The 27863-nt window shown below is 50.7% G+C and overlaps 1 protein-coding gene across 1 annotated transcript; it reads left to right on the top strand.

Moving 5' to 3' along the window:
• Positions 1-145: 145 nt before the first annotated feature.
• On the top strand, positions 146-27594 carry BPIFB4 (BPI fold containing family B member 4). Its single transcript, XM_047853832.1, has 16 exons — positions 146-251; positions 1035-1097; positions 1659-2178; positions 3146-3250; positions 4063-4206; positions 7160-7223; positions 7681-7741; positions 8856-8947; positions 10307-10510; positions 12715-12768; positions 16084-16254; positions 17345-17412; positions 19629-19671; positions 21607-21670; positions 24141-24217; positions 27571-27594. Exons 1-16 carry the CDS (start codon positions 146-148, stop codon positions 27592-27594), a joined length of 1860 nt encoding a protein of 619 aa, XP_047709788.1.
• Positions 27595-27863: the final 269 nt, after the last annotated feature.

Here is a 27863-nt window from a genome sequence, read left to right as displayed (position 1 = left end):
TGGTATTGGGAATTCTGGACCCTGCCCCGTATGTCCCTGGGCCTCGGGATCCCGATATGATTCTTGGCAGGGAGTGCCTAGCTCCACCTGCTTCCAGGGTGGTGACTCTGATGCACTGTCTCCTCAGCAGGGAAGCAGTGCCAGCATGTGGACAGCCTGGTGCGTGGCTGCTCTGTCTGTGGCAGCTCTCTGTGGCACCCGCGCAGAAACAAACACTGTCCTCAGGGTTACCAAAGATGTGCTGAGCAATGGTGAGTCCAGGCTTGCGGCAGTCAGGGGTGACGTGGGGTGGGCAGGGCCCCACGTCCAGCCAACTCTGAAGTCCCAAGGACCCTCTTCACGTCAGGTGGGTGGGTACATTATTCCCCCTTTTGCTTTTGGTTACCATTCCCTACACACTCACACCATGTTGAGGACTTCATGCCTGAGGCGGTAGAAGCAGTGACTAAGAGCTTGGGTCCTCGAGTCAGCCTTCCCAGGGTTCAAATACTGACCGACCTTAAGTCCACAACTTGAATTCTCTGAGCCTCAGTTTTCTGCAACATGGATGTCTGCAACATGGATGTGATTGTGGCCCCCGTCATAGAGGACTGGTTTGAGAATGAACGAGGTAGCCTTCTGAAAACGTGATCCCATTCCTGGTACATACATTGAAGGCCTTCAAATGTGGGGGCTGTAATTATTCCCCCCTTTAATTCTTGGGAGCTCATTTTTGTCATCTGGCAAAGACCTGCCCTGATGCCATCCAAGCAGGTTTATAAGCTCTAAAGTGTGGAGCACTTGAAAGGGAGTAGAAGGAAGAAAATCTTTCCAGGTTCGGTGAATGATGTTGAAATCTAGTTAAAGCAAGAGCAGGTCCAGGTTAGCAGCTACTGAGCCCACCTGAATGTCAGGGCTGGATTGGTCTGGGGGAGTCTTCCCATTCGACCTTGACATTCTACCGGTGGGAAAGGTGGGGCCCAGAATGCCAAGGAGTGGGCCAGAGGTGGCGCCTGGGGGAGGAAGCCCTCACTAATGCCTTTGCTTCTCTGCAGCCATTTCAGGCACCCTGCAGCAGAGTGATGCTCTCCGCTCAGCCCTGAGAGAGGTGCCCATGGGTAAAGCTGGTGGTGATGGTGGAGGACCTCTCCTGGGGGGTCTGCTTGGTGGAAGTGGAGGTGGTGGGAGCGGTGGCCTTCTGGGGGGCCTGCTTGGTGGTGGAAGTGGAGGGGGTGGTGGTGACCTGTTGGGTGGGGTTGGGGGAGGCTTATTGGGTGGCGGAGGCAGCAATGGTGGGGGGCTTTTGGGTGGCAGTGGCGGGGGGCTGTTGGGTGGCGGAGGCAGCAATGGCGGGGGGCTCTTGGGTGGCAGTGGTGGAGGGCTGTTGGGCGGCGGAGGCAGCAATGGCGGGGGGCTCTTGGGTGGCAGTGGTGGGGGGCTGTTGGGCGGCGGAGGCAGCAATGGCGGGGGGCTCTTGGGTGGCAGTGGTGGGGGGCTGTTGGGCGGCGGAGGCAGCAATGGCGGGGGGCTCTTGGGTGGCAGTGGTGGGGGGCTATTGGGTGGCAGTGGTGGGGGGCTCTTGGGTGGCAGTGGTGGTGGTCTCTTGGGTGGCGGTGGTGGTCTTCTGGGTGGTGGCCGACACCATTACGATGACTACAGACGCGTTGAATTCCCCCGAGGTGTCGGTGGCATTCCCTACAACGATTTCCATGTTCGAGAGCGCCCCCCCAAATATACCAATGGCAAGCAGCTTGGCGGTAATTACAAGTATGGTCACATCGAGACCAATGACAACACTGCTCAGCTGGGGGGCAAATACAGATACGGTGAGATCCTTGAGTCAGATGGAAGCATCAGGGACCTCCGAAAAGGTGACTACCGCAATGCTGACAATGCATATGGCGGCCACAGGGGCCGTGGGCAGTACAGGTCGGCCGAAGGTGCGGCAGCCGTGGGCAGGCTTCACCGGAGGGAGCTGCGGCCCGGAGAGATACCACCCGGTGTAGCCACTGGGGCGCTGGGCCCAGGTGGTTTGCTGGGCACTGGGGGCATGCTGGCAGCCGATGGCATCCTGTCGGGCCAAGGTGGCCTGCTCGGAGGAGGTGGTCTCCTTGGTGATGGAGGACTTCTCGGAGGAGGTGGAGTCCTGGGCGTGCTTGGCGAGGGCGGCATCCTCAGCACCGTGCAGGGCATCACCGGGTAAGGAGGGGGCAGGCTCTCCCTATCAAGCCCAAATGATGAACTTAACAAACATGGTGATCACCCCAGGGGCCTAGAGTTGGAGGGGTGACAGTCTTCAGAGCCCCATGCACTTCAAGACTTGGCCTCAGGACTGGACATCTTGAGAGTCCCAAGTTGTGTGGCTTGGGGTCTAGTCACTAAACAACCCTGAATTTGAGTCACAGCTCACCTTTTTATGTATGTGTGTGGCTTTGGGCCATTGTTTTCATCTCTCTGAGTCTCAATTTCCTCATCTACAGAATGGTCATCATCATAGTTAAAGTAGAAAATGTGCAAGGATTTAAAACTACACGCGTATGATTTCAGCTATGCCCAGTATCCTTTTCATATTCTCATAGTCACTATTTAATTCAACAAATACTGAGCACGTCTCCTATGTGCAGGCCACTGTGTTGGCACTGGGGACAAGGACACATGGTTAGCCAAGAAAAGACACATCTCTAGTCCTCACAGAGCTTGCAGGCCGATGGGGTATATGGGCTTTGATAAAGACGCCTGAAAATAATCATGCAATTATAACACTGGTTAGCAGCTCATGGAGAAATAAGGATGTGTATAGCGGGGGAGGTCAGGGAAGGCTTCCTGGAGGAAGAGCGTCTTAAACTGAAAGCAGAGAATTTGTAGGAAGGAACCAGGAAAAGAAGGGCAAGGATAAGCAGGGAGAATGGCATCTTTACAAGAAAAAAATTCAAAGGAAATACAAGGAAATGTAAACAGTGGGCCTCCAGGCAATGAGAGTGTGGGTCATGGCATTTTTTCCTGTCACTTCTCTGTGTTTTCCAAGTTCTATCCACAAACCTCAGTTCTCGTTAGAGTTAGGGGGAATGAATGTGGCACAGAGAAGGGGGTGTATGACACAGGGCACCCCCAGTGAAGTGTGGCAGACCCCGGGGATGACCATCTCACCAGCCTGGGTCCTATGCAGGCTGCGCATCGTGGAGCTGACCCTCCCCCGAGTGTCCGTGCGGCTCCTGCCTGGTGTGGGCGTCTACCTGAGCTTGTACACCCGCGTGGCCATCAATGGGAAGAGGTGTGTACCCTCATCCCTGGAGGGGTCCCCACCACCCGAGGTCCTGGATGAAAGATCTTGAGCAGGTCATTTCCCCTGTCTGCACCCCAGCCTCTTTGTCCGTAATGTGAGGAATACTAACACAGAATGTGTTACCGGCACCTGACTTATACCCTTGGGCTCAGGCCATCTTCCGGTCCCAGTCAGCAGTGAAGGTAGCCTGCATGGGTGTTAAGATCTGGGAGACTAGAGACAGGTGACAGCCTGGCTTTGAATCCTGACTCTATTACAAGCTGTGTGACCTCTGGTCAGCCCCTAATGTCACCAAGTCTTAGTGTCTTCACCTGCCACGGACATAGTGACATCTCCTTTTCCAGGTGGCTGTGGCTGCAAGGGAGGGAAAGCAAGAAAATATCTCCCTGATAGTGCCCGCCACAAAGTAGGTGCTTAGCGGAGGACTTTAGAGAGTGGACTTTTGTGCTGATTTCTCCCCATGGGACGAGGTCCTGTCTATAAGGCTAGGTCAGTGGGTAGTCACTTTGAAAACCAGAATTTATGTATAGAGTTCATTTATTGACTCCTGTTCCCAGCCTTTGAGGCTCTCTCATCGACTAAGTGGGAGATGGATTTGTTCATGGATGTAGAGGGACCCGGGAAGCCTTCTGGTTTGGGACCCCTAGAGATGAGCAAGGTGCAGAATAGATGCACGACAGCAAGGGTCGGGGACAGCAAAGACAGCCCAAGGTGCAAGGTGCTGGGTAGAACTGAATGAGGCTGGAGGCCTGGAGGCTGAGGTTGACTAGCCGTCTCCCTGGCCCCACAACCTCCTCTAGTCTCATTGGCTTCCTGGACATCGCGGTGGAAGTGAACATCACAGCCAAGGTCCGGCTGACCATGGACCGCACAGGCTACCCTCGGCTAGTTGTGGAGCGATGTGACACCCTCCTGGGGGGTATCAAAGTCAAGCTGCTTCGAGGGTGAGTACCGGTGGGCAGTGGAGTGCCTCGGTGGATGGTGGAGTGGTCTATCTTTGATAAACCATGTGGTCAGGAGCAGAGGCTCTAGAAGCAGCCTGCGGTTCAACCTCCACGATTCCTTGCTGTGTGACTTTGAGCAACTCTGCTGCCCTCTGAATCTGAGCTCCACTTGCTGTGTCTGTGAAATGGGCTAATTCTCTTTCCCTTTGGAATGGAGATAAAGAATGCAAAACAGTACAGAACCTGGCACATTTTAAGTTTTCTGAAGAGGGGCGCCTGGGTGGCTCAGCTGATTACACCTCCAACTCTAGATTTCGGCTCACCTCATGATCTCACGGTTCGTGGCTTCGAGCCCCGTGTTGGGTTCTGTGCTGACAGTGCGGAGCCTGCTTGGGATGCTTCCTCTCCCTTTCTCTGCCCTTTCTCCCCTCTAAAAATAAATAAATATTTTGAAAAAGAGTTTTCTGGGACGCCTGGGTGGCTCAGTTGGTTTAAGCATCCGACTTCAGCTCAGGTCATGATCTCGCAGTTTGGGGGTTTGAGCCCCACGTCGGCTCAGTGCTGACAGCTCAGAGACTGGAGCCTACTTCAAATTCTGTGTCTCCCTCTCTCTCTCTGCCCCTCCCCTGCTCATTCTCTCTCTCTCTCTCTCTCTTTCTCTCAAAAATGAATAAAAATTTTAAAAAAAATTTTAAGAGTTTTCTGAACATATGTCTAGCAGGAATTTTCTGTCCCTTGGAGCGCCAACTCATGGGGAAGTTTCCCAGTTGGTTCTATCCAATGCAACCTTGGTTAGGGGTTGGGTTTTTTTCTATCATAGCCTCCCCACAAAGTGGCCAACACAACCAGAGAGGTTCCAAGTGTGTGTGTATTCAAGGGTATGCTGCCTCCAGGTGATGGTCTTGGATGAGGGCACACCAGGGCAGCTCAGAGCTGAGCCCCTTTCTCCTCCCTCCCTGGCCTTCATCATGGGAAATGTGTCTTTTTGGCTTCTCCCATTGAGGCCTCTGGCTGCCTGCTCCTCCCCCTCCTGTCTTATCAATCTCTTTGCCCTTGTCACTCCAGTGCTCATCTTATCTAGACTTTGGGAGCAGATAACCTCACTGTACGACTTGGCCCCAAGAATTTCTGATTCATGTGAGCTTCTCTGAGTCTTTGTTTCTGCTCTAGAGTGGGTCAGGACAGAGAAAATTGGCCCCTGATATTTTGGTGAGAAGAGGAGGGGAGAGAAGCACGCAGAAACCTCAAAGATTGATTTTTTAAGTTTATTTATTTATTGTGAGTGAGAGGGTGCGATGCTTGAACCCATGAACCGCAAGGTCATGACCTGAGCCGAAATCAACAGTTGGATGCTTATTCAACTGAGCCACCCAGGCGTCCTAAAACCTCACAGATTTTTTAATTTTCTAGGAAATATTTTTGGTAGTACATGGTTCAAAGATATACAAAAATACAAAGGCACAGACTGGAGAGCCCCTCTCACCCTGTCTCCCATCTCCCCGCCCCCCCCCCCACAAGCTCACTGTGCTTGTTTCTTGATTCTCCTTCTAATTCTTTTCTACAAATGAAGCAAACATGAACATAGAGTCTCATTCCCCACCCTCCTTTTAACACAAGTGGACACATACTATAAACATCACCTTTCACTTTTTCATTTACTCTATTTGGAGATTTTCCTGTATTTGGACATCAAGAGCTTCCTTTTTGTTTAACTTTTTACAGCTGTGTGGTATTCCATTGTTCGGATGAGCCATCATGTATTCGTCTAGTCCCCTGGTGTGGGGACATTGCAATTTGTCTAAACTTCTGCTCTGAGGAATAGGTTACAGTGAATTATATACATTTTAAACATGGGCCGATGTATCTGTTGGATAATTTCTCAGAAGGAGACAACGGTCTGTGCCCTGAATGGACATAGGTTAAATTCAAATTACCCCCCACACACACATATGCACACACACGCATGCACGCACCCATGCATGGATAAATTCTCAAGGGCCTTATCATCCACAGAGCATTGGAACCAACACAAGGTCCCTTAAGCTGTGAATCCACCTAAGAAGGAGACCAAAACGTGTACAGAAATGTTCTAATTAGGACATGATCTCAAGAAATGCTTTGCTCTGTCAAACTGGCAAGCGTTGGACACAAGCTGGGAGGGTGCAGGCAGGGCAGTGTTCAGTGGGGACAGAAGGGCGGATTTTTAAGGGGCCAAGCTATTGGTGACACTGCGTGAGGATGACCATGTTTTGCTCACCTTCTCTTCACTTCGGGGCCTCGGGAAATAAACCCTTGCCCTACAAGTCTGTCTGTCCATCTAGGTGTCTTGCCTATGCATCAATACTATGATCTCTTTCCCCCCTTAACCAACTGGTTAGGACGGTTTGTTTACAGCTGGATGATGCACTTGGACCACTTCTCCAGAGCTGTTTCCTTGTCTGTAGAACCAATCCCATCTCCCAGACTTTCAACAGCAACAGCTCGTTTTCTCTTGTGGACCCCATGAGCACATTTTGTCGGCCAGTATTTCTCCTCCCCTCCCTTCCACACACATTTATTGAGCACGTACGGTGCCCCAGGTACTGTGCTGGGTGCTTGGACAGAGGAATATGTTCGTTTTCCTGCAGCAAGCAGCCCGCTAGAGGGGCAGATGAGCAGGAGGGAGTGACTTCTGCACACAGGAGCATCCCAGCCTGGGCCTAGCCCAGTGCAGAGTTCAAGGAGCGTCTGTTGAACAAACGGATGGATGGATGAGTGAATGAGTGAATGAAAAGCCAAGCAATTTGCCTGGGCAGCCTGTCCGGCCAGGTCTGTGGTGAATGTACATTGTCTATCTGGCTTTCGGAACAATTTTCCAGCACTCAGGGGTTCTCGCTGCCCAGGGCCTGGCTCGGGACGCTGCATGGACAAGCTTGGTGAGCTCCCTCCTCCTCCCCCACTCCTCTCTCCTCAGGCTTCTCCCCAACCTCGTGGACAACTTAGTGAACCGAGTCCTGGCCAACGTCCTCCCTGACTTGGTAAGAACCTATCCTGGGATGGGGAGCAAGGAGCACAGACTTTCCCCAGACGGAGGGAGCGCAGTCCAGCCTCCATCCCTGTGGGCGTGCAGGTGACCCAGAGGAACCAGAGGGCTGGGGCCTGTTCTTGGGGGTCTGGGGAGGACCCTAACGAATGTGGAGGGACAGATGAGTGACGGGATAAGGAAGTGGAGCTTAAGAGTCACACAGTTCTGGTTTGAATCCCAGCTCGGGCACTTGCGAGCCACGTGACAATCCTATCACCTCTCTGATCTCGGTTTTCCCATCTATAAAATGGGGATCAGGAGAGCGCCTTCCCCGCAGGGCTGTGGGGAGGACAGTGCCAGGCACAGAGCACGCAGGCAGTAAACGCAGCTATTGTCATTGCTATTCCTGCGCCCCGCGCCCCAGCGCCCAGCCCCGGCTCCAGAACCTCATTCCATCTCTCCCCCCACAGCTCTGCCCCATCGTGGATGTGGTGCTGGGTCTTGTCAACGACCAGCTGGGTCTCGTGGACTGTAAGTCCTTCCTGTTTTGCTTCATTCAGCCAGCGTCTTCCAGCCCTGATTTGGGCCCAGCCAGGGAAGGCGCCGGGGGGCATAGCGTGTCTGGGAGGAAGGTCCAGTGTGGTGGGGGCACCAGGCCCCTCTCGGGCCCTTAGAGCACGGTGTGGCTGATGTCACAGGAGAGAGGCTACCTGGCCTTCCCTCTTGGCGCCAGACATGCCCCCGGAGGAGGAGCATCCCACCTGGCCCGGTGGCTAAGTCTCTGGACAGAGACAGTGAGGCCGGTCAGAGCCCTGGCTCTTTCCTGACAGCTGTGTGGACTTGGAAAGACTCCTTCCAGTTCCTCAACTCTAATATGGGGGGCTGGCTTCAGCCCACAGAGGGATTGGAGAGTGAATAACAGGAGACACCATGAATACCGTTCAGGTCCCTAGAACCAGGCTCCGATACCAGCCGTGGTCCACGATTTCTGAGTGAACATTCCTGGAGGCAAGCCTGCCCCGTATGGTTGTGCGGTTCACGCACAGCAAGATGGCAGGGACCTCCTTTCACATAGACTGCAACATAACGGAGGCACCTGACTTGTGAGGTGCACAGTATCTATAGCCATACAGGGCGGTCCTCTTGGGTGGCGCTCCCGTCTCTCTGGGACCCCAGGAAGTTTGGGGATGGCTTTTGCAGATAGGTGAAATTCTGTCCTTTTGTGGCCAGGAACAAGGGAGGGAGAGCCCAGAAGATGGGGCTGTTGGTCATAAGCAGTCAGGGAAATGCCAGCTTCAACTAAGCACCACGTTGTGGAACCTTAAAACTTCCTCCCTGGTCACAGTACTCCACAGTTTACAAAGCTTATCAATATCCAGAATCCCACAGACCCCACAATATAGTCCAAGGAGTTATACAAACCTATTTTACAGAGGAAGAAACTGAGGTTCAGAGAGGCACAGTGTCTTGCCTGAGGTCACACAGCAAGGAAGAGGCAGAGGTGGGATTTGAACCCAGAACTCTTGTTCTTTTCATGCTGCCGTCTGGAGCTGGAGCCTTGCTGCCCCGCCCCCCTTGGGGCATAAGAAGGGAAGGCATCTGGGAGGATGAAGGGGACTCCCTGTGACCCCACCTTTTCCTGCAGCTCTGGTTCCTCTGGGGATATTGGGAAGTGTTCAGTATACCTTCTCCAGCCTCCCGCTCGTGACCGGGGAATTCCTGGAGCTGGACCTCAACGTGAGTGCCGGGGCCTCAGGGAAGGGAAGGCGGGCAGGGGTGTGAGCACCAGACCCATGGGCTTCTACTCAGTGTCTGGGAAGCAGTGTTGGACCAGGACCCTCTTCTGATTACTTGAAGACCTTCCAGAAGCCACATCAGGAAACACAATCGCAGCCAACACTTACCAAGTGTTCGCTGCGTGGCAGGCACGTTCCAAGTGCTTTATGTAGATTGACTCCGTCTGTCTTCACAGCCACTGTATGACATAATAAGGTGACCTCCGTGCTGATGTCCATGCTCTAAAGACTCCCACCATGGCCAGTTTCAAGCTACTAACTTTATATCACATGCATGGAGCTTTTGCTCTTCCGAGCTGGCGTGAGCGGGTTCCAGCACACCACGGAATCTGACCCCTACCTGTGCACGGGGCACACACACACGTTCTTCCCCCCCAGCCTGTACCAACATGGGTGCTTTCCCCGCTGCTCTATCAGCTACAGAACTGCGGGTGAACCCCACGCTGCCACGTACACAGGATACGTGTGAACACATATACGTGCCCCCCAGTCTATTCGCAAACAGTAGTCATTCAAGAGGTGTTTGTCGGTTACCTGCTGCGTGCCAGACTCCGTGCTGGGGCTGGGGGTGCACCGTGAACAAGGCAAGACCTCTGCCTTAATGGAGCTTACAACCCGTTGGAGGGGCTAGGCCATCCAAGAGTCACTCAAACAAATACACAATTAAAGATCATCAGTTCTGTGCAAGAGGGTCCCAGGATATCAGAGCCGATAGCAAGGAATCAGGCTGTATCCAGGGAAGTCATGGAGGGCTTCCTGGAGGAAGTGACATGTAAGCTGAGACCTGCCAGTAAGTGGGCCATAATAAGAGAAGAGCGTGGGTCAGGAAACAGTATGTGGGAAGGAGCCAGGGTGGGAGTAGTGAGGTGGTGGCAGGGACTGACCAGGGGCAGTAGGGACGGAGTGGCTCTCAACGAGGCGGAGAAGTCCCCACGGGCAGACCACACAGCATCTGTAGAGCAGGGAGAGGGGTCTGGTCTTCAGGGAGTAGATACGCCATGGGCACTGTGCGGACACGTAATTAGCTCCTTTTGGCAGGGCGGAGAGGCAAGAATCCATGTTGGACACGTATTTAAAATAAAGGGCGATAGCTCATGGCTGTAAGTGGCCATAAAGTGAGAACTGCAGGAGGTTCCATGCCATCACAAACGAAGAAAAGCCAGAGACCATAAAAGAAAGGGTAACTCAGACCCAGTGGGTTTAATCGAGGAAGGCTGCCAGGACGTCACCCCAGTCTCAGCCTCCTCCGCTCATCTCCCTGTAACCCTCCCTGTGACCCCTTTCCTCTCTGCTTCCCCAGACTCTGGTCGGGGAGGCTGGAGGAGAGCTCATTGACTATCCACTGGGGCGACCAGCCATGACTCCCAGACAAAAGATGCCAGAATTACCCCCCATGGGCGACAACACCAACTCCCAACTGGCCATTTCTGCCAACTTCCTGGGCTCAGTGTTGGCCCTCCTGCAGAAGCAGGGGGCACTGGATATCGACATCACCGACGGCATGGTGAGTCATGGTCCCATCCGGAGGTGGGCTGGGCCGGGCAGCAAACAGCTCCCCGTTGGTCCTGTCTAGTCCCCACAGCCTTGGGCAAATTGCTTTCAAGTGAGAACAGTAAGCAGACAGTGCGCCCCTGACTCATTTCGCACTCACGGGCATGTATTGGTTATGTCAGTGTTTACCAAAGCACGGTGACTGAGATGATTTTAGGTGATTCACTGACGTGGCATTAAAGAAGATCAAATCATATGATGAGAAGGTTGGTCTCTATTCAGTTCTATTTAATTTTATGTCACTCCTTCTTTAAAATCATAGTGTATATTCTTACATACGTATCTCAATATAAATGCTTAGGATCCTTTTACTTGGTAAACATTGGTATTAAATAACTGAAAGATACATAAGAATAAGGTATGCTCCAGAATGATTTTCTTTCCAAACGTTTTCTTTTAAAAATGTCAAGCCTTCGGGGCGCCGGGGTGGCGCAGTCGGTTAAGCGTCCGACTTCAGCCAGGTCACGATCTCGCGGTCCGTGAGTTCGAGCCCCGCATCGGGCTCTGGGCTGATGGCTCAGAGCCTGGAGCCTGTTTCCGATTCTGTGTCTCCCTCTCTCTCTGCCCCTCCCCTGTTCATGCTCTGTCTCTCTCTGTCCCAAAAAAGTAAACGTTGAAAAAAAATTATTTTTAAATGTCAAGCCTTCAGAAAAGTTACAAAATAGCACAATCAGTGCCCAAATATCCTTCACCTAGATTCACCAGTTAATATTTTGCCATATTTGCTTCATGTCTACGGATCCATCCATCTGCTCACCCACTGATCTACCCACCTACTCATCCATGCTTCCTTCCTCCCTCCCTTCCTCCCTCCCTCCCTCCCTTCCTCCCACCTACTCATCCATGCTTCCTTCCTCCCTCCCTTCCTCCCCTCTTCCCTCCCTCCCTTCCTCCCACCTACTCATCCATGCTTCCTTCCTCCCTCCCTTCCTCCCCTCTTCCCTCCCTCCCTTCCTCCCTTCCTCCTTCCCTTCCTCCCTTCTTCCCTCCCTCCTTCCCTTCCTTCCTCCCTTCCTCCCTCCTTTCCTTCCTCCCCTCTTCCCTCCCTCCCTCCCTTCTTCCTTCCTCCCTTCCTCCCTCCTTTCCTTCCTCCCTCCCTTCCTTCTTTCCTTCCTTCCTTCCTTCCTTCCATCATTCCATTCATCCACCTATTTAACCTATCTATCAGCAAACTAGCTAGCTATTGTTGAACAATTTAAGTTTTTAGAAACATGACATCCCACTCCATAAATTTGTGTGTGTCTCCTAAGAACAAGCTATTCTCCAAAAAAACCACCGTATGAATTATGTCCATCTTGATTCCACCAAGAAGTCTCCATTTGGTGCTAGTATATAGTTAATCCTCTCTTGTACTTTTAAGTGTCCTCTTTGTAACTCAGAGAGAACAGGACTCACCCCCCTCAAAGCCCTCCACAGACATGATCCATGGAGAATATAATGGCACTGTTTCATTTTTATTGCATTTACTTTCACAGTTGCCATTTCTTTCTGTCAAATGGTACTGACTTTTCATTTTTTAGTATTTGAGGTTTTCAAAAGCAGATCTTTGGATATGGCAGAATTATGCATTTAGTGGACACTGGGCTATGCACATGGACTCACCGATGTTCACCTTGTTTTGATAAAGAATTACATTTAGGCACGCCTGGGTGGCTCAGTCGGTTAAGTATCTGACTCTTGGTTTTGACTCAGGTCATGATCTCACGGTTTGTGGGTTCAAGGCCCACGTGGGGCTCCAAGCTGGCGTGCAGAGCCTGCTTAGGATTCTCTCTCCTTCTCTTTCTGCCTCTTTCTCTCTCTCTCTCTGAATGAACGAATAAATAAATAAATGAATGAGTAAATAAATAAATAAATCAACATAAAAGTTAAGAATTACATCTAGAGGAGAAAGAGTCAGGTCTTTTCTTACCTCCTGCCCCATAAAGTCATGCCTATAGTAAGCTTAAGTGGCTGGCCCTGTCCCCTTGACCACAAGATGGCTGCCGTGATCAGTATGTGGGTTGCCATTGGACAGGCAGGACCTCCCAAGGGGTCTTTGAAGGGAAGAAGATGCCCCTGCTGGTTGCCTGAGGGTGTGTAGGCGTTTAAGCACTGTGTTAGCAACTCCTGTCTGTCCCTGCAGCCTCAGGGACTCACATGCCCCTTCTTGCCCTGCAGTTTGAAGAACTTCCTCCTCTCACCACGTCAACGCTGGGAGCTCTGATTCCCAAGGTACGTAAAGCAGACGCGTCCCCTTGTCTTCAGCCCTCCCCTCCTTCTAGGTTTCCCGGGAACTGGGTCAGAAGGGGAGACACCCACAACCAGGGTGGGGTGATCTGAGTGCAGTGACAAAGGTGTGGTGTCCAAATCCCCATGCCAGGAGGGCATGGAGGGTTGAGGTGGAAAGACCCTGAGCTGTAGCTGTGGACTGGTCTGCACCTTTCTAATCCTTGTCTGGCTACTTCATCGCTGTGTGTCTTCAGGCAAGAGTCTTAACATCTCTGAGCCTTGGCTTCCTCATCGGTAAAAAAAGGATGCAAGCTCCTACTCCACACCTTCGTCTAGGAGAGTGAAGGAGATGAAGGTGATGATGGTTCACGTAAAGATGCTGACACGCGCAGGTGCATGGTGGCTCAGAAGGGAGGAGCCAGAGTTTTGGAGCAAACATGAACTTGAATTCCAGCTAAGCATGTCTGAACCATACTACCATAGGCAAATGACGTCTCTCTGAGCCTCCGTTTTCTCCTCTGGGAAATGGGGCTAACAATGCCCACTTCACCGTGTGGCTGTGAACCTGGGAGTTGAACATAAGCACAGAGTAGGCATTTGATAAGTGTTCACTATTATTGTTCTTGTTCATAATAACAAAATCTTTTTTTTTTTTTTTTAAGAAGGGCAAGTGTGCTCTTGTCAGATTATTAGCTATATACGATTGGAACGAAGGCCTTTCCGATCCCAGTTCTTGTCCCAGCGCTGGTCCAAAACCTGTTAGCCTGCACCTGGCAGGAGAGAGCTTCTTACACAGTAAGCGCTAGGCAGGTACAAAGGATTGCTGTAACCTACGACCATTTTAGACATTTTTCATCTCTTTTCTACTTGTTCTGCTCCTGGTTCGACTTCAGAAGCAGGAAAGGAGACCTAAGTCAACAAATGATCACTATCGCCCTCATGCGGTTGGAAGCTGAATGGCATAGCACCATTATCTGAGGTCAAAAACAGCGGCAGGTCCCAGGGGCAGGTAGAGTTCTATCAAATGGACCTTTTATTTACTGGACCACTTCTATGTCCACTGCACTTTACAGTTTATGAAAAAAAATTAAGAATCCCCTCTTTTATTTGGTTTTAATCATCCCCCTCATTCATGGAGCCGGAAAAGGGGAGCAATCCATTTCACAGACAGGGAAACAGAGGCTCAGAGAAGTCACACAACATGGCAAATGCTGTGCTGGCACAAAGACTCAGACCTTGAAATGGGACTCTGGGTCTGCAGCAGCAGAGATTCAGGCTAGACACAGGAGAGTGTCCCCCGGAGATCCAGGCTTAATCAGAGCTGGGGTGCACATCCTGGGTCTCCTGCTGCTGTGGGGAGAGTTTGAGGTAACCTCTCCGCGTCCCTGTGAAGGAAGGTGTTGCTAATTATTGGAGACCGTGTATGTTGGGGTTGGCTCCTCCAGGTATCCCCAAAATCCCCTTGTGAAAAGCCAGTTACCAAATTATTGATTTGTTGAAAGCCAATTTGCCAAAGGGTGAATTCGCTCAGTGGTCATTTGGCTAAATCTACTAGATTTGCCAACAGATCAAGAGTTTGTTTAAAAGAATTTCACCTTGGGGTGCCTGGGTGGCTCAGTCGGATGCGGTTAATTAAGCATCTGATTCTTGATTTTGGCTCAGGTCATGATCTCTCCGTTCGTGAGTTTGAGCCCTGCATCAGGCTCTGTGCTGAAAGCATGGAGCCTGCTTGGGATTCTCTCTCCCTCCCTCTCTGTCTGCTCCTCCCCTGCTTGTGCTCTCTCAAAATAAATAAATAAACTTTACAAAAACTTTTTAAAAATAAGTAAGAATAAATAAAAGAATTTCACCTTGACAATGTGTTCAAGAACGTGAGTAGAATCTTCTTAGTTCCAGGATTCACACTGCTGCATTGCCTGCGGAGAAGTTTCCATTTACATGGATTTCTTTTTAAAGTAACTTTGTAGTTTTTCCCATATAGTTAAATTCATTTAATATATATTTTTAAAAAAATTTTTAATGTTAATTTTGAAGGAGAGAGAGACAGAGCGTGAGTGGGGGAGGGGCAGAGAGAGAGGGAGACACAGAATCAGAAGCAGGCTCCAGGCTCCGAGCCGTCAGCCCAGAGCCCGACGTGGGGCTCGAACTCACAAACCACGAGATCATGACCTGGGCTGAAGTCGGGCACCTAACCGACTGAGCCACCCAGGTGCCCCCATTTAGTATTTTTAAGAAAAGTGTTCCTTCAGGGCATCTGGCTGGCTCAGTCAGAAGAGCATGCAACTCTTCATCTTGGGGGTCATGAATGTGAGCCCCACACTGGGTGTAGAGATTAAAGTCTTTTTTTAAAAAAAGAAAGAAGAGGGGGCGCCTGGGTGGCGCAGTCGGTTAAGCGTCCGACTTCAGCCAGGTCACGATCTCGCGGTCCGTGAGTTCGAGCCCCGCGTCAGGCTCTGGGCTGATGGCTCAGAGCCTGGAGCCTGTTTCCGATTCTGTGTCTCCCTCTCTCTCTGCCCCTCCCCCGTTCATGCTCTGTCTCTCTCTGTCCCAAAAATAAATAAACGTTGAAAAAAAAAATTTAAAAAAAAGAAGAAAGAAGAATGTTCCTTAAAATAAAGTTTTTGGTAAAGCAGTAATTCAGCACATATGGGAACTGACTTTTTGATGAACCGTCCCTTTAGCTCATTAGCTTTTGGGGAGCCCATTCACAGCAAACAGGCTCAGATTCCTCCCACCTGGGGGGCTCCAGAGACCCCTGCAAACCCAGGTAGGCTGTGCCTTGCTCTGAGTTTTCACTGTGAGGTGCCCCAAAATACAAACTTTCTCATTCCAGGTGGGGTGTCCAGAGGCAGCGGGAGGGGAGATGGGCCCTGGGCTTCTGAGTGACACAGCCCTGGGCTGCCATCTCAGTTCGCCTGCTGACTTTGGACAATTTGCTTGAACCTCAGTTTTTTAACTCTGTCACACGGAGAAAAAAATACCCTATGGATTTGTTGTAATGATTCGATGCAACCGTGAATGTCCGGACAAACCCATCTTGCTCAGTCGCAAATTCTGAGCATTTCCATGTATCGGGCATTGAGCTCGAGGCTTTGCCGGCACCCCCACATTTAATTCTCGTGGCAACCCCCTGTGAGGGGCTCGGAGAGGGCAGCCCCCTCCCCAAACGCGGCAGCAGGTGAGAGCCCTCACGTGCATGTAGGGCTCGGGCATTGCTGCAGGTGCCCAGGGTGACACCCTGTGCCGTGTGTTTAGAGTTGGCTGCTGACCCCGCTACCCAGGGCCCCACTCACTCTGGCCTGGTGTCCCCCCCGCAAGGTGTTCCAGCAGTACCCCGAATCCCGCCCACTCACCATCAGGATCCAGGTACCGAACCCGCCTTCAGTGACACTGCAGAAGGACAAGGCACTGGTGAGGGTGTTCGCCACCTCCGAGGTCATGGTCTCCCAGCCCAATGACGTTGAGACCACCATCTGCCTCATCGATGTGGTGAGTATCAGTGGGGGGGGAGGGGGCGCCGAGTGGTCTTCCGGAGTCCCCAGACCCCCTCAGGTCCCCACAAAACCAACCGTAGTGACTATAAGCCCAACTTGGGGCCAGATGATCTGATTCAAATTCAACCTTTAGCACTTTTAGCTATGTGAGCTTGGATGCGTCTCTCTCTCTCTCTCTCTCTCTCTCTCTCTGCCTCTCTTGCGTTACTTGGTTTGTAGCCTTAACCTGACACTATAAAATGCATTTGTTAGTTTATTTCTGGACAGAGATGTAATTTGTCTTATTCACTACAGCATCCTCAGCCTAGCCACAGAGTGCTACACATAGTAGGTGCTCAGTAAAGCACCTATTTGTTGAAGCAATGAGCTGTGTTAAGTGCCATTTCCCCCTTGGTGCTTAAAGCTTAAGATTCAGACACTTAGGGTTCTGCCCCATCTGCTATGTCTTCTCGGTCTTTCCTCCCAGGGCTCAAGACCAAATGAGCCACTTCTAATCTGGGAAGTGGGTATTCTCAGCTAGACCATGCCAAGCCATGGTGTATTGGGGGTCCTTTCTGGGCATCATCAGATGTCAGATTCAAAGGGCTGGTTCTCACCCAGGGAGTGGACATGGCTGTGCCTGATTCAGTCCCCTGTTGATCAGCCCCTGCTGTGTGGAAATTTTTCCATCAATAGCCTAAATGTCTGTATGATCCAGCTCAGAGTCCTGCCATGGCTCTCCAGTGCCTCCAGGATGCAGCCTTGATTTTTCTGGCCCTGCCCGATCTGGCCCCTTCCCACTCAGTCTCCTGCAGCCCTCTTACCTCCTTGCTCTCCGGCTTTCTCTCTTCCATCTAACGCCATCCTCTTTCCTGCCCCAGGGCTTTGGCACATACCCTTCCCACTGCCTGGATCACTCTCACACCTTCTTTTTCATCTGGCCGAGTGAGCGTTACTGGGGCCTCAGCGGCCCGTGAAAGGAGGTTTGGCCAAGACCTCAGGGAACAGCCTGTGTTACGCTGAGTGCTGACGCAGCGCCCAGCCAGCGCCTGGTGCACAGAGCGCTCCCAATGGTGACACTTCATTCTCATCCCTCTTTCCTCCAGGACACAGAACTCTTGGCCATGTTTTCCGTGGAGGGGGATAAGCTGATGATCGACGCCAAGCTGGACAAGTAAGGGGGTTGCAGACTCGGGCCCCTGCTGCTCAGAAAGGCCTCCTTGGTGCTGCCGTGCCTGGTGCCGGCTCCTGAAGGGACATCTGGGAGGTCACCGGAGGTCCCCCAGCATGGCTGTCAGGGCTGGGTAAATCCAAGAGGCTGCAAAGGTGAAAATGGGCTGTGACCGCCAAGGCCGCTGGCGCGAGCTGGGCAGTGGGGGTGATGCCGTGAGCTTGCTAGAAGGAACCTACTGCTGACAACAACTACCATATCAATAATAATGATGACGGCCGTGATGATGATGGGCCAGGCTTTGCACTAGGTATTTATGTGCATTCTCTTGTTCAGCCTTACAATGGCCCTGCGGCATCTCCCATCTTAAAGAGGAGACAACTAGGGCTTAGAGAGGTGGGTTGCCTTACTCAGGCCCACACAGCAGGTCCAGAGAGGGGCTCTGGGCCAGCCCAGGTCTGTCTGAGCTGGAGCTGCATCGCGTGGTTACAAGTGCAGGCTTTGGAGCCAGGCCATATGAGCTCAGATCCTAACGTGACCACTGACAGGCTGTGTGACAGAGGCCAAGTGACTTTGTCTCTCTGAAACTCAGCTTTCTCATCTGAAAATGGGGATAATAGTCCCTACCTCATAGGACTCATAATAACACTACGTGCCAGGCATTCAGCTAAGCCCTGAATGTGTCTCAATTCATTTCATTCTTGACCTCAGCCTATGGCAGTAAGTACTATTCTCATTCCCACTTCAAGATAAGTGAGACTGTGTGCAAAATTGTCAGCGTGTGCCTCGTTCATTATCACTTTTTCTTCTTAGGACAGTTGATCAAGCCCAACAATGGGAATTACTCAAAATAAGACATGACTCAGAGCCATCCAAGAGTTTCTAAGGAGGTGATGCCCGACCTAAGGCCTGGATGACGAGAAGGGGCCAGTGGGGGCTTGGGGGGCAGCCAGAGCAGTGCAGGCAAACTTTAAAGGGCAGGAAAAAGCTGCAGTGTTGTGGATGGAGGGGCTGAGGGAAAAGGAGGGAAGGGAGTGGAAGTCGGCAGTAAAACACTGGTTTCTGTCCTGCTGGATGCCCTACGGCCCCAATGGCTTTGCCCCATGCGTGAGTCTGGTCTGGCCGCAGGTAGGGCTGTGGGTTTGCAGGTAAGATTCGAGTGCAGTGAGACTGAGACCCTCACAGCACAGACAGGGACCTCAAACCCAGGCCTCGAGCCTCCCTCCTCAGAATAGCCCAGCAGCCAAAAACGCACCTCAGGGCAGAGTCCTGGGCTCTCCCTTCTGAGCTCTGTGGCCATGGCCAGTTACCCCGGGAGCCTCAGGTTACTCCCTGACAGGGTTGCCGGAAGGATCCGGCGAGGTAAGGATGATTGCTTATGTGTGCACGGCACGCACTATGTACCAGGCCCGGGCTTGACTTGGATGATTCCTTTAGTCCTTGCAGCCACTCACTTTGCAGATGAGGAAACTGAGGCATAGAGAGGGTAAGTACTTTGGCCAAGGACATACAGCCAGTAGGGGTCACAGTTATGATTTGAGCCTTATGTACAGACAGTCCCTCCTTATCCGCAGGGGATACGTTCCAAGACCCCCAGCAGATGCCTGAAAGTGCAGACGGTACCGAACCCCACCTCTACTGGGTCTGGGTCTTTCTGTACAAATGTACCTGTGATAACGTTCCATTTATAAACTAGGCCCGGTAAGAGATTAACAACAACCATAATAAAAGAGGACAATTATAACGACACCCCATAATAAAATTTACGTCTCTCTTTCTCAAAATACTGTGCTGTACTCACCCGCCTTCTGGTGATGATGCGAGACGATAAAATGTCTAGGTGCCGAGATGAATGAAGCCGGGTGAATGATGTAGGCACTGTGATGTAGCATTAGGCTGCCACTGACCTTCCGGCAGCACATCAGGAGGGGGATCATCTCTCCCAGACTGCAGCTGAGTGCGGGTCACTGAGACCACGGAAAACAAAACCTCCGCTAAGGGGCTCCTGTGTAGAGTATAAAAGCCTCTGCGTCGCGTCTAATACATAGTTGGTGCTCAAAACGCGGAGATCAACGTCGTTCTTACTGACTGCCCCCCGGGTCAAGCAAGGTCTTTGTGAGGATGTTCGCGGAGGGGCTTTCGATAGTTTATGGGAATATAAACCCCTTATGATTCTCAGGCAATCACCACTTCTAACAGGCCGTTTGCTTTATTGGCAGGACTCACCTCAACCTCAGAACCTCAAACGTAGGCAACTTTGATGTAAGTACTAAGCGCAAGCTCAAGGGCAAGATATTCTGGGAACGGTGTCCCCATGTGGCTAGCTGGGGCCGAGGGAGTCTTTGAATTCCTAAACATTGGCACCATCTCTGCCAGGCTTCCTTTACAGGTGGGGAAACTGAGGCCCCCAAAGCCAGTGAGGGGCAGAGTACAGACTCACAGCTCCAACTCTGCCAATGAGGCTGTCCCATTTTAATGGTTTTTATTTTTTATTTTTGAGAGAGAGAGAGAGAGAGCATCAGTGGGGAGGGGCAGAGAGAGGGAGACACAGAATTGGAAGCAGGCTCCAGGCTCCGAGGTGTCAGCACAGAGCCCGAAGCGGGGCTCGAACTCATGAACCGCGAGATCATGACCTGAGTCGAAGTCGGACACCAAACCAACTGAGCCAACCAGGCGCCCGAGGCTGTCCCATTTTAAACCACCTGCTCTAATGGAGGCAACCTAGCCCAAATCCCTCTTCTCTGAAGCAGGTGGGCGGTAGGGACAGCCACGTCCCAGGACCCCTTCCTTTCTGGATCTGGAGGCTTGGCTTTGCCACTGACTCCTATGTGACTTTGGGCAATACCAACCCACTCCGAGCCTCAGTTTCCTCATCTGTAAAGCAAACAGTTCCGGATATGTTTCTAACCACCCCTTTACCACCACGTTCTGAAATTCTGCCTTTCTAACCGGAGAAGCTCAGATTCTAGGGGTGGGTCCCGTTTCATCTGTTTATTCTTGGGTCCCCCCACACCACCAAGAGTCTCCAGAAATGCCCCTCTTCTCTTTTACAAATTGACAACAGATGTTTGCTTTCTAGAACAGTCGTGGTGAGACTTCCATGTGCACAGAGAGAGTCAAATACCTACCGTGTTGCCTATTTTTGGGGTTTTCCACCCCCAGCCTCCACAACCCATGTTGCTGGTGTCACCAGCCGCATTTTATAGATGGAGAAGCTGGGGCCCAGGGCTGGGCAGCGACGTGCCTCACAGCTGCCTGGGGCACAGCTGGGACCAGAACTGGCCTCTCTGGACTCCGAGAAGAAAAGAAGCTCGCACAGTGTGAAATTAGAGACTATTTCTGGGGCCACAGAGACTGGCACCAAATTAAGCTTCTTTTTTTTCTTTTTTTTTAACCAAATTTCTCTCATTTAATCCTCACAACAAACTTATGATTTGGGTAGAGCTATTAGCCCGTTTTCCAGATAAGGCAGCCCAATGCAGAGAAGCTGGGGGGCTTGCCCAAGGTCACAGCGCTGGGATGAAAGTCGCGTGCTCTTGTCGCGGCCGCACCATGTGGTTCTACAGCCAGGCGGGGACTTTACACGGAGGAGTTTACATCCGGCGTTTACAACCGCTGTACGAGAAAGGAGTATTCACTCCTATCTTCAGCTGTGGAAACCAGGGCTTAGAGAAGTCAAGAGCGTGCGCACATGAGAAGTCTCAAGGCCAGGTATTTTACCTGATCCGCCTGTGATCCTCGCCGCATCCTTGCAGGCTGGGCTTGCTGGCCCATTTTACAGCTGAGGAAACTGAGGGTCAGAGAGGCGAGGGAGACTTCTCAGAGGCCCACGGAGACTGAGCTGGGATGGAACCCCAGAGTGTTGGCTACACAGCCCGAGGGCCTTCCATGACACCAGGGTGGCTGCAGAGCAAGCCACGGTAGACCCGTGCTCTGGGCCTCCCCCAGTCCCTGCCTCACCATGAGCCTGGGGCCGGCGCTTGCCCTGCTCTGGGCCTCAGTCTCCCCAACTACACCGAGAGCAGGTGCACAGATGAGCTTTGCGGCTGTCCACCTAGGTGGTTCTAAAGTCACGGCAGCTCCCAGATTCTCCCAGAGCAGCTCTGCGCCTTCCGGCCACAGGGCAGGGCCTCAAGGGGCCCCCCGGGGATCTGAGCGAACCAATGCCTGGGTTGAGTTCTCGTCCTTCCCCTGCAGGTTGGCCTCTTGGAGGTGCTGGTGGGGAAGATCTTCGACCTGGCGTTTCTGCCCGCCATGAACGGTGAGAGCGGTGCCTGTGCCTCCGCGGGGGTGGGGGGTGGCTTGGGGACCTGGTGGCTGCCGGTTCGTCGGGCATGTTTGACATACAGCCATTCTACCTCAACCGTATTCCTGAGAGCTTCATTCTAAGCTTATTTATTTAACCCTCTGAGCGCAAATATTGCCCCAAGGGTGCATCAACTTCCATATTTGCTGCTTCTGCCGCCTTCTTCTCTCCTTCTCCTCCTTCTCCTCCTCCTCTTCCTCCTCCCTTTCCTTCTTCTTCACTTATTTGGCTGATTTTTCTGATTATCCATGTAAAATTCTGATCACACATGAAAATTATATGTGTGTAAATTTTAGAAAGTCCTGAACAGTTTAAAAGGTAAAATCCCGAGACGCCTGGGTGGCTTGGTCGGTTAAGTGTCCGACTTCGGCTCAGGTCATGATCTCACGGTCCGTGAGTTCGAGCCCCACGTCGGGCTCTGTGCTGTCAGCTCGGAGCCTGGAGCCTGTTTCCTTCTCTCTCTACCCCTCCCCTGTTCATGCTCTGTCTCTCTCTGTCTCAAAAATAAATAAACGTTAAAAAATTTTTTTTTAAATAAATAAAAAATAAATAAAAGGTAAAATCTCACCTCCCAGAGGCAATTAATCTCGACCCCTGGTTATATTTCCTATTAAACTCTTTTTTCTCCATTAAAAAAAAAAATATGGCCTAAAATATTTCCTGATATCTTTGAGGTTTATTTTTAATCGTGGTAAAATACCCATAATGTGAGATTTACCTTCTTAACCATTTTTAGGTATATAGTTTAGTATTATCAGGTATATTGACATTGTTATGTCCCTGATTGATTTTTGTTTTTGTTTTTTGTGTTTTGTGTTTTGTGTTTTTTTTTATCTTTGATATCATGTATTTAATTTTACATGCAGAGACAGTGTGAATACATTATTGTTGTAGAAAGTTTCGTCAGTACAGATAAAGCTAAAGTTGCTCTTACCGATCTCCCCAGCCTCCTAACCCAGAATCCGCCCCCTAGGCAGCCACGTTATCATGAGAGGGTTTTCTTGCCCAACTTCATAAAAAGAAGGGACTGAGCATGATTCCCCCTCTCTGTGGTGCCTCAAGGATATTATCAGGAAGCCACCTGACCTGCAGGGCCACTGGAGGCTGGGGTAGCTGAACCCCATTTTAACTGGAAACCTCGCCCCCAAGGCCTCCACTGGTCTGGCCGCACCCTCCCTCTCCCTGCTTCTGCATCATGGAGAAGAGGACAGAGAGGGGCTGCTGTGAGCTCTACCAGCGAGGGTTCGTTGGGGGTTCTCTTGATGTCAGATGGACCTTTATCCCGAAAACTGTCACCAGAGGAGGCCAAATCTCAATCACAGAAAAGCCCTGGCCACCAAGGCCAGGCACGTTCGCCAGCGGGAGAGGACGACGTCAGGAGCTAGGCTGGGCTGGGCTGACCTGTGAGGCAAGAGGTGGAGACTCTCACCCTGGCTTGGTCACTAAGAGGTGGTGTGAACTGGGCAGCAGGCCCCTTGGTCTCGCTGTAATGCAATTTGCCATTCTCAAAAGTGAGAGGTTGGAGAAGAGCCAGGATTCTCAAAGTGGGTTCCGTGAAAAAATTTGTCCCATAAGATACTCTTAAGGAAAGGGTTCCGTGGCGCCAAGCAAGTTTGGGAAATTCTGAATATACTACTCTGGGGTGGGTTTACAATGTCCCTTGCTCTCTGAAAAGTCCTGCTGGAGGCAGAAAATCTGTTTGGCTTCATTTAATCCAGATTCCTTCACTTGTCTTTTCATCCCTCTCTTCCTTCTTACGTTCTTTCCTCCCTTCCTTCCTTCTTCCTTTCCTTCCTTCCTTCCTTCCTTCTCTCCTTCCTTCCTTCTCTCCTTCCTTCCTTCCTTCCTTCCTTCCTTCCTTCCCTCCTTCCTTCCCAGAACATGAATCAGTATGAATCTACTTCAGTTCTGCCAATCTAAAAGCAAACAGCACATCCCATGGCAGTCACTTGTTGGGGCCCCATGTGTATCCTTCCATACCTCCATTCAGCAAACATCTGTCCACTCCTCTGTGCCCAGCCCAGGGCTGGGTGACACCAGGGACACAGTCCTTGCCTGCAAGAAACTCACAAGACGGGTAGAGGTGACAGATGTGGAAGCAGAGAATTAACATTCTGTGATTTCAATAATGGTGGGGGGGGGGGCAGTTCGAGGGAGAGGCAGGAGCCCAAAGTTGCTCGGCCTGGGGTGGAGGAAATCTCATAGAGGGCATGACATCCAAACAGTCCTGGGGAAGGCTCAGAGCCTGGCAGGCAGGCAAGGGTGAGGGAGTGTGCTCTGGGTGGGAGCATCTACAAGGGCAAAGGCCTAGAGACGGAGGAGAAATGGCTGGTTTCCTTGAAAATATTGGTAGCCTCCTGTGTGGCTGACACGTCTTAGCCACGCTGACTGTGCCTGACCGTTTTGTTGTTGTCTCTTTTCACAGCCGTGCTGGGCTCTGGCGTCCCTCTCCCCAAAATCCTCAACATCGATTTCAGCAATGCAGACATCGACGTCTTGGAGGTAAGGGAGGAAGAGCTCTTTTCGCTCTCCGCTCCATGCCCAGGAATTGGGAGGAGGAAGAAAAGGGAGGTGAAGGGTGGGGCAAGAGGGGCTTGTTTCCTCAAAGGGCGGGGCTGGGGGAACAGGACACCAAGTTTAAGAACCCTTAAATAAAGTTTTCCAACCCACCATCTCATTTCGTCCTCATGGCAGACGTCCTCGCCCCCATCTCACAGATGGGAATACTGAGGCTCAGAGCAGTAAGGGGCTCACCCAAAGTGGAAGTGTGATGTAGTTCATTGGAAAAACTTTTACTGAGCACCTTCTGAGTGCCAAACAATATGCAAGGGGCTGGGAATACAGCAGTGAGCAAAATGTACAACCCTGACCCTTGCAAATCTCGTCCAGCCAGTGGGAAGATGGGCCTTTGGATAAATATTCCTGAAGTAATTGCTAATTATAATCATGGCAGTTGCCTTGAAATTCAAATGCAGGGGGTCTTTTTCCACTATAAAAACTGCATATGCTCATTATCTGCAATTTGGAAAATACAAAAAAGATTAAACAAACACCTGTTTATCCTCTTAGACATATTTGCAACCTAGAAATGAACATTTAGAGCATTTCGCTGTTTTCATCCCAGTCTTTCTGGAGTTTTATTTTTAAACACAATTTTGATCAGTAGGGCAGAGGCATTAAAGAATGAGGATGCTAGAACCCAACAGCCTGGGTTCAAATCCTGCCTCTGCCAGTATCCTGCTGGGAGACCCCAGATAAGTTACTTAACTTCTCTGAGCCTGTTTTCTCCTCTGTAAAAAGGGGCTAACCATAGTACCTAACTATAGGGCTACTTTTAGAATAAAGTGAGATTCTACGTGTAAAGTGCCTTAAACAGCCCCTGGCACACAGAGAGGAATCTAGAAGGGTCCATCATCCTCAGTGTCCTCATTGTAATAAAGATCCTGGTGCACAAAGGTGTTTCTGGGTCTGGGATTCAGTATGCTCCTCAGAACACACTCCCAGAAATGGAAAGAATGGGCTTTTCCCCCAGAACAACCATTTCCTTTTCAAAAGATGGCCCCGTCCACACCGCCTCCAGCAGCGTGCAGAGAGCCCAGCTCCTCACACACCTGCCGGGCTTGGGTCTCAGCCCAGGCAGGGATGGCCCCCACCACCACCTCAGGGGAGCAGTCAAAGGAGGCGGGCAGTGACCTTGAAAGGGCAGTGCGGACAGAGGTCAGATGTAGGCGCTGGGATGGTCCTCAGTGGTGCGTGTCCTGGTCCCATCTCTTGAGCTCCTGGAGGGCCTCGGTGCTGCCCTGAGCCTCAGTTTCTTCATCTGAAAATGGGAACGGTAATGCCCCTCTCATAGGGTTTGTGATGAGAAATTAAATGAGATACAGCATTTTATTTATTTATTTATTTAGAGCGCCCGCATGTGAGCAGGGGTGAGGGGCAGAGGGAGAGGGAGAGAGAATCTTGAGCAGGCTCTCACGACCGTGAGATCCTGACCTGAGCTGAAATCTACAGTCAGACGCTTAACCGACTAAGCCACCCAGGCGCCCCAAGATACAGCATCTTAGTGTTAACTACTCTTCACTTTTAAAGGGGGGTTAGGAAATACGGATGGGATTGGCACAAATTTATCATCACCGTCACCATCATCATCATATGCCATTTCCCAAGCACATCCTGTGTCCCATGCACTAGTTCGTATGCATTTGGGCCCTAGCACGACCCTGGCTGCTGTTTGCCCTCATGTCATAGATGTAGGACCTGAGGGTCAGAAAAGGTAGGCCACCTGCCCGAGGTCAGCCAGCTCCTGAGAAGTAGGTTTTGCACTGAAATAATGGAGGTGGCGCCAACCAGTGATTCTCGACGGGGGCTGTATTGCAAGCCGCCTCCCCTACCTGAGAGCCCTTTTTAAATTACTGGGGATGATTTTTTCTTTCCTGGATAATCATGTTTGAGTATTTCACATCAAAATACATATTATTTCATTATAAGTTACTTATCTTTTATTTCTTCTTTATATTCTAGTAAGGGATGTAAGTAGATTATATAGGTTATAAATTTTATTTCAGAATAATAAAAGAGACAACACAAATACTTGTAATAAAATGTAAAATGGAGTGTTGGTTCTGAAAAGTATAGAACCACTGAGTTATTTATTTTTTGTGCATAAACATTTTATTTTTTTATTTTTTTAATATAATTTATTGTCAAATTGGCTAACATACTCTGTGTAAAGAATGCTCTAGAACACTCTTCACTCAGTTTCCCCTAATGTTGCCATCTTTTATACCCAGAGTATAATGATCAAAACCAGGAAGTTCACACTGATACAAAACTATTAACTGATCTACAGGCCTTCCTTGACAGTTTTCCCACTGATGTCCTTTGTCTGGTTTAGGATCCAGGATCCCACTTTGCATTTGGTCATCAGTCCAAATCTGCGACAGTGTCCTCCAATGTGTGACAGTTGCTAAATTTTCCCTTGTGTTTTATGACCTTGACATTTCTGATGAGTCTGGCCCGTTGTGTGGAGTGCCCTACAATTTGGATTTGACAGATGTTTTCTCATGATTAGATTGAGGTTATGTATTTTTGGCAAGAACACCACTGAAGCGATGCTGTGTGCCTTCTCAGTGCACCGTATCGGGGGCACACAATGTCAACGCCTTCTTCCCAGGGATATTGACTTTGATCATGTGGTTAAGGTGGTTCCTGCCAGTTTCCCCACTGCTAAGTTACGATTTTTCCCATTGTAACTAATAAATATCTCACAAGGAGATACTTGGAGATGACCCAAATATCCTACTTCTCATCATGCTTTCTGCCACTCATTTTAGCATTCTTTAATGGTTCTTGTCTGCAACAGTTATTAGTGCGGTGTTTGCCCAATGGAGACTCTATAACTCCTTTCACATTTATTAGGTAGAAATCTCCTACGAGGAAGAACCATCCCTGCTCACCATTTATTTATTGATCCAATAATTTATATCAGTACAGACTCATGGGTATTTATTTTGTTCTGTGGGTTAAACCTATTATTTACTTTGTTGTAGATATTTTTAGTTGTGGAAATTGGATTTGGGGAGAGTGTGGACAGAGGCCCAGGCCTGCTTCTCTTATTTGGGAGAAGAAAGAGATGAGGGGTGGGGAGGGAAGTGTCTTGCCCAAGGTCCCCTGTACAGGGCAAGCCAATGACATGGCCAGGGTGATCTTCAGGCCCCTTGCCCCCAATTGTCTCCTCTCTTCAGAACTGCTCCTTCCCAGAAATGTGACTTGCCCAATCCAAAGGCAGGTGACTACTAGGCTGCAGGCAGAAGTCATCTCATCCATTAATTGGATTCTCTCTTCTGTTCTCCAAGGACCTTCTGGTGCTGAGTGCCTGAACAACAGAGGCAGAGATGCTGCCAAAGCCCTGGAAGAAGCCAGAACCAGCCCTGAAAAGGCTCTGCCTAACACAGCCCCTAGCCCCGAGTCCCTTCAGCCCCCTATGACAGTCCTTCCCCAGCCCTGCAACCCTCTTCCCACATGCCCCCACCCAAAAAAGGAACCAGCCATTGGCCCTGTGGGCAAACAGTCCCATCCACAGTTAGCCCTACAGTCAGCACCCACAGGGAGAAGGAGGTCACCTGGAGGACTGAGGCCTTTTGGACTC

Source organism: Prionailurus viverrinus, chromosome A3, assembly GCF_022837055.1.
Source record: "Prionailurus viverrinus isolate Anna chromosome A3, UM_Priviv_1.0, whole genome shotgun sequence".
In the NCBI taxonomy this organism is placed as follows: domain Eukaryota; kingdom Metazoa; phylum Chordata; class Mammalia; order Carnivora; family Felidae; genus Prionailurus; species Prionailurus viverrinus.
The sequence above is the reverse complement of the archived record's forward strand: the minus strand, read 5'-3'. Positions and strand labels throughout refer to the sequence as shown.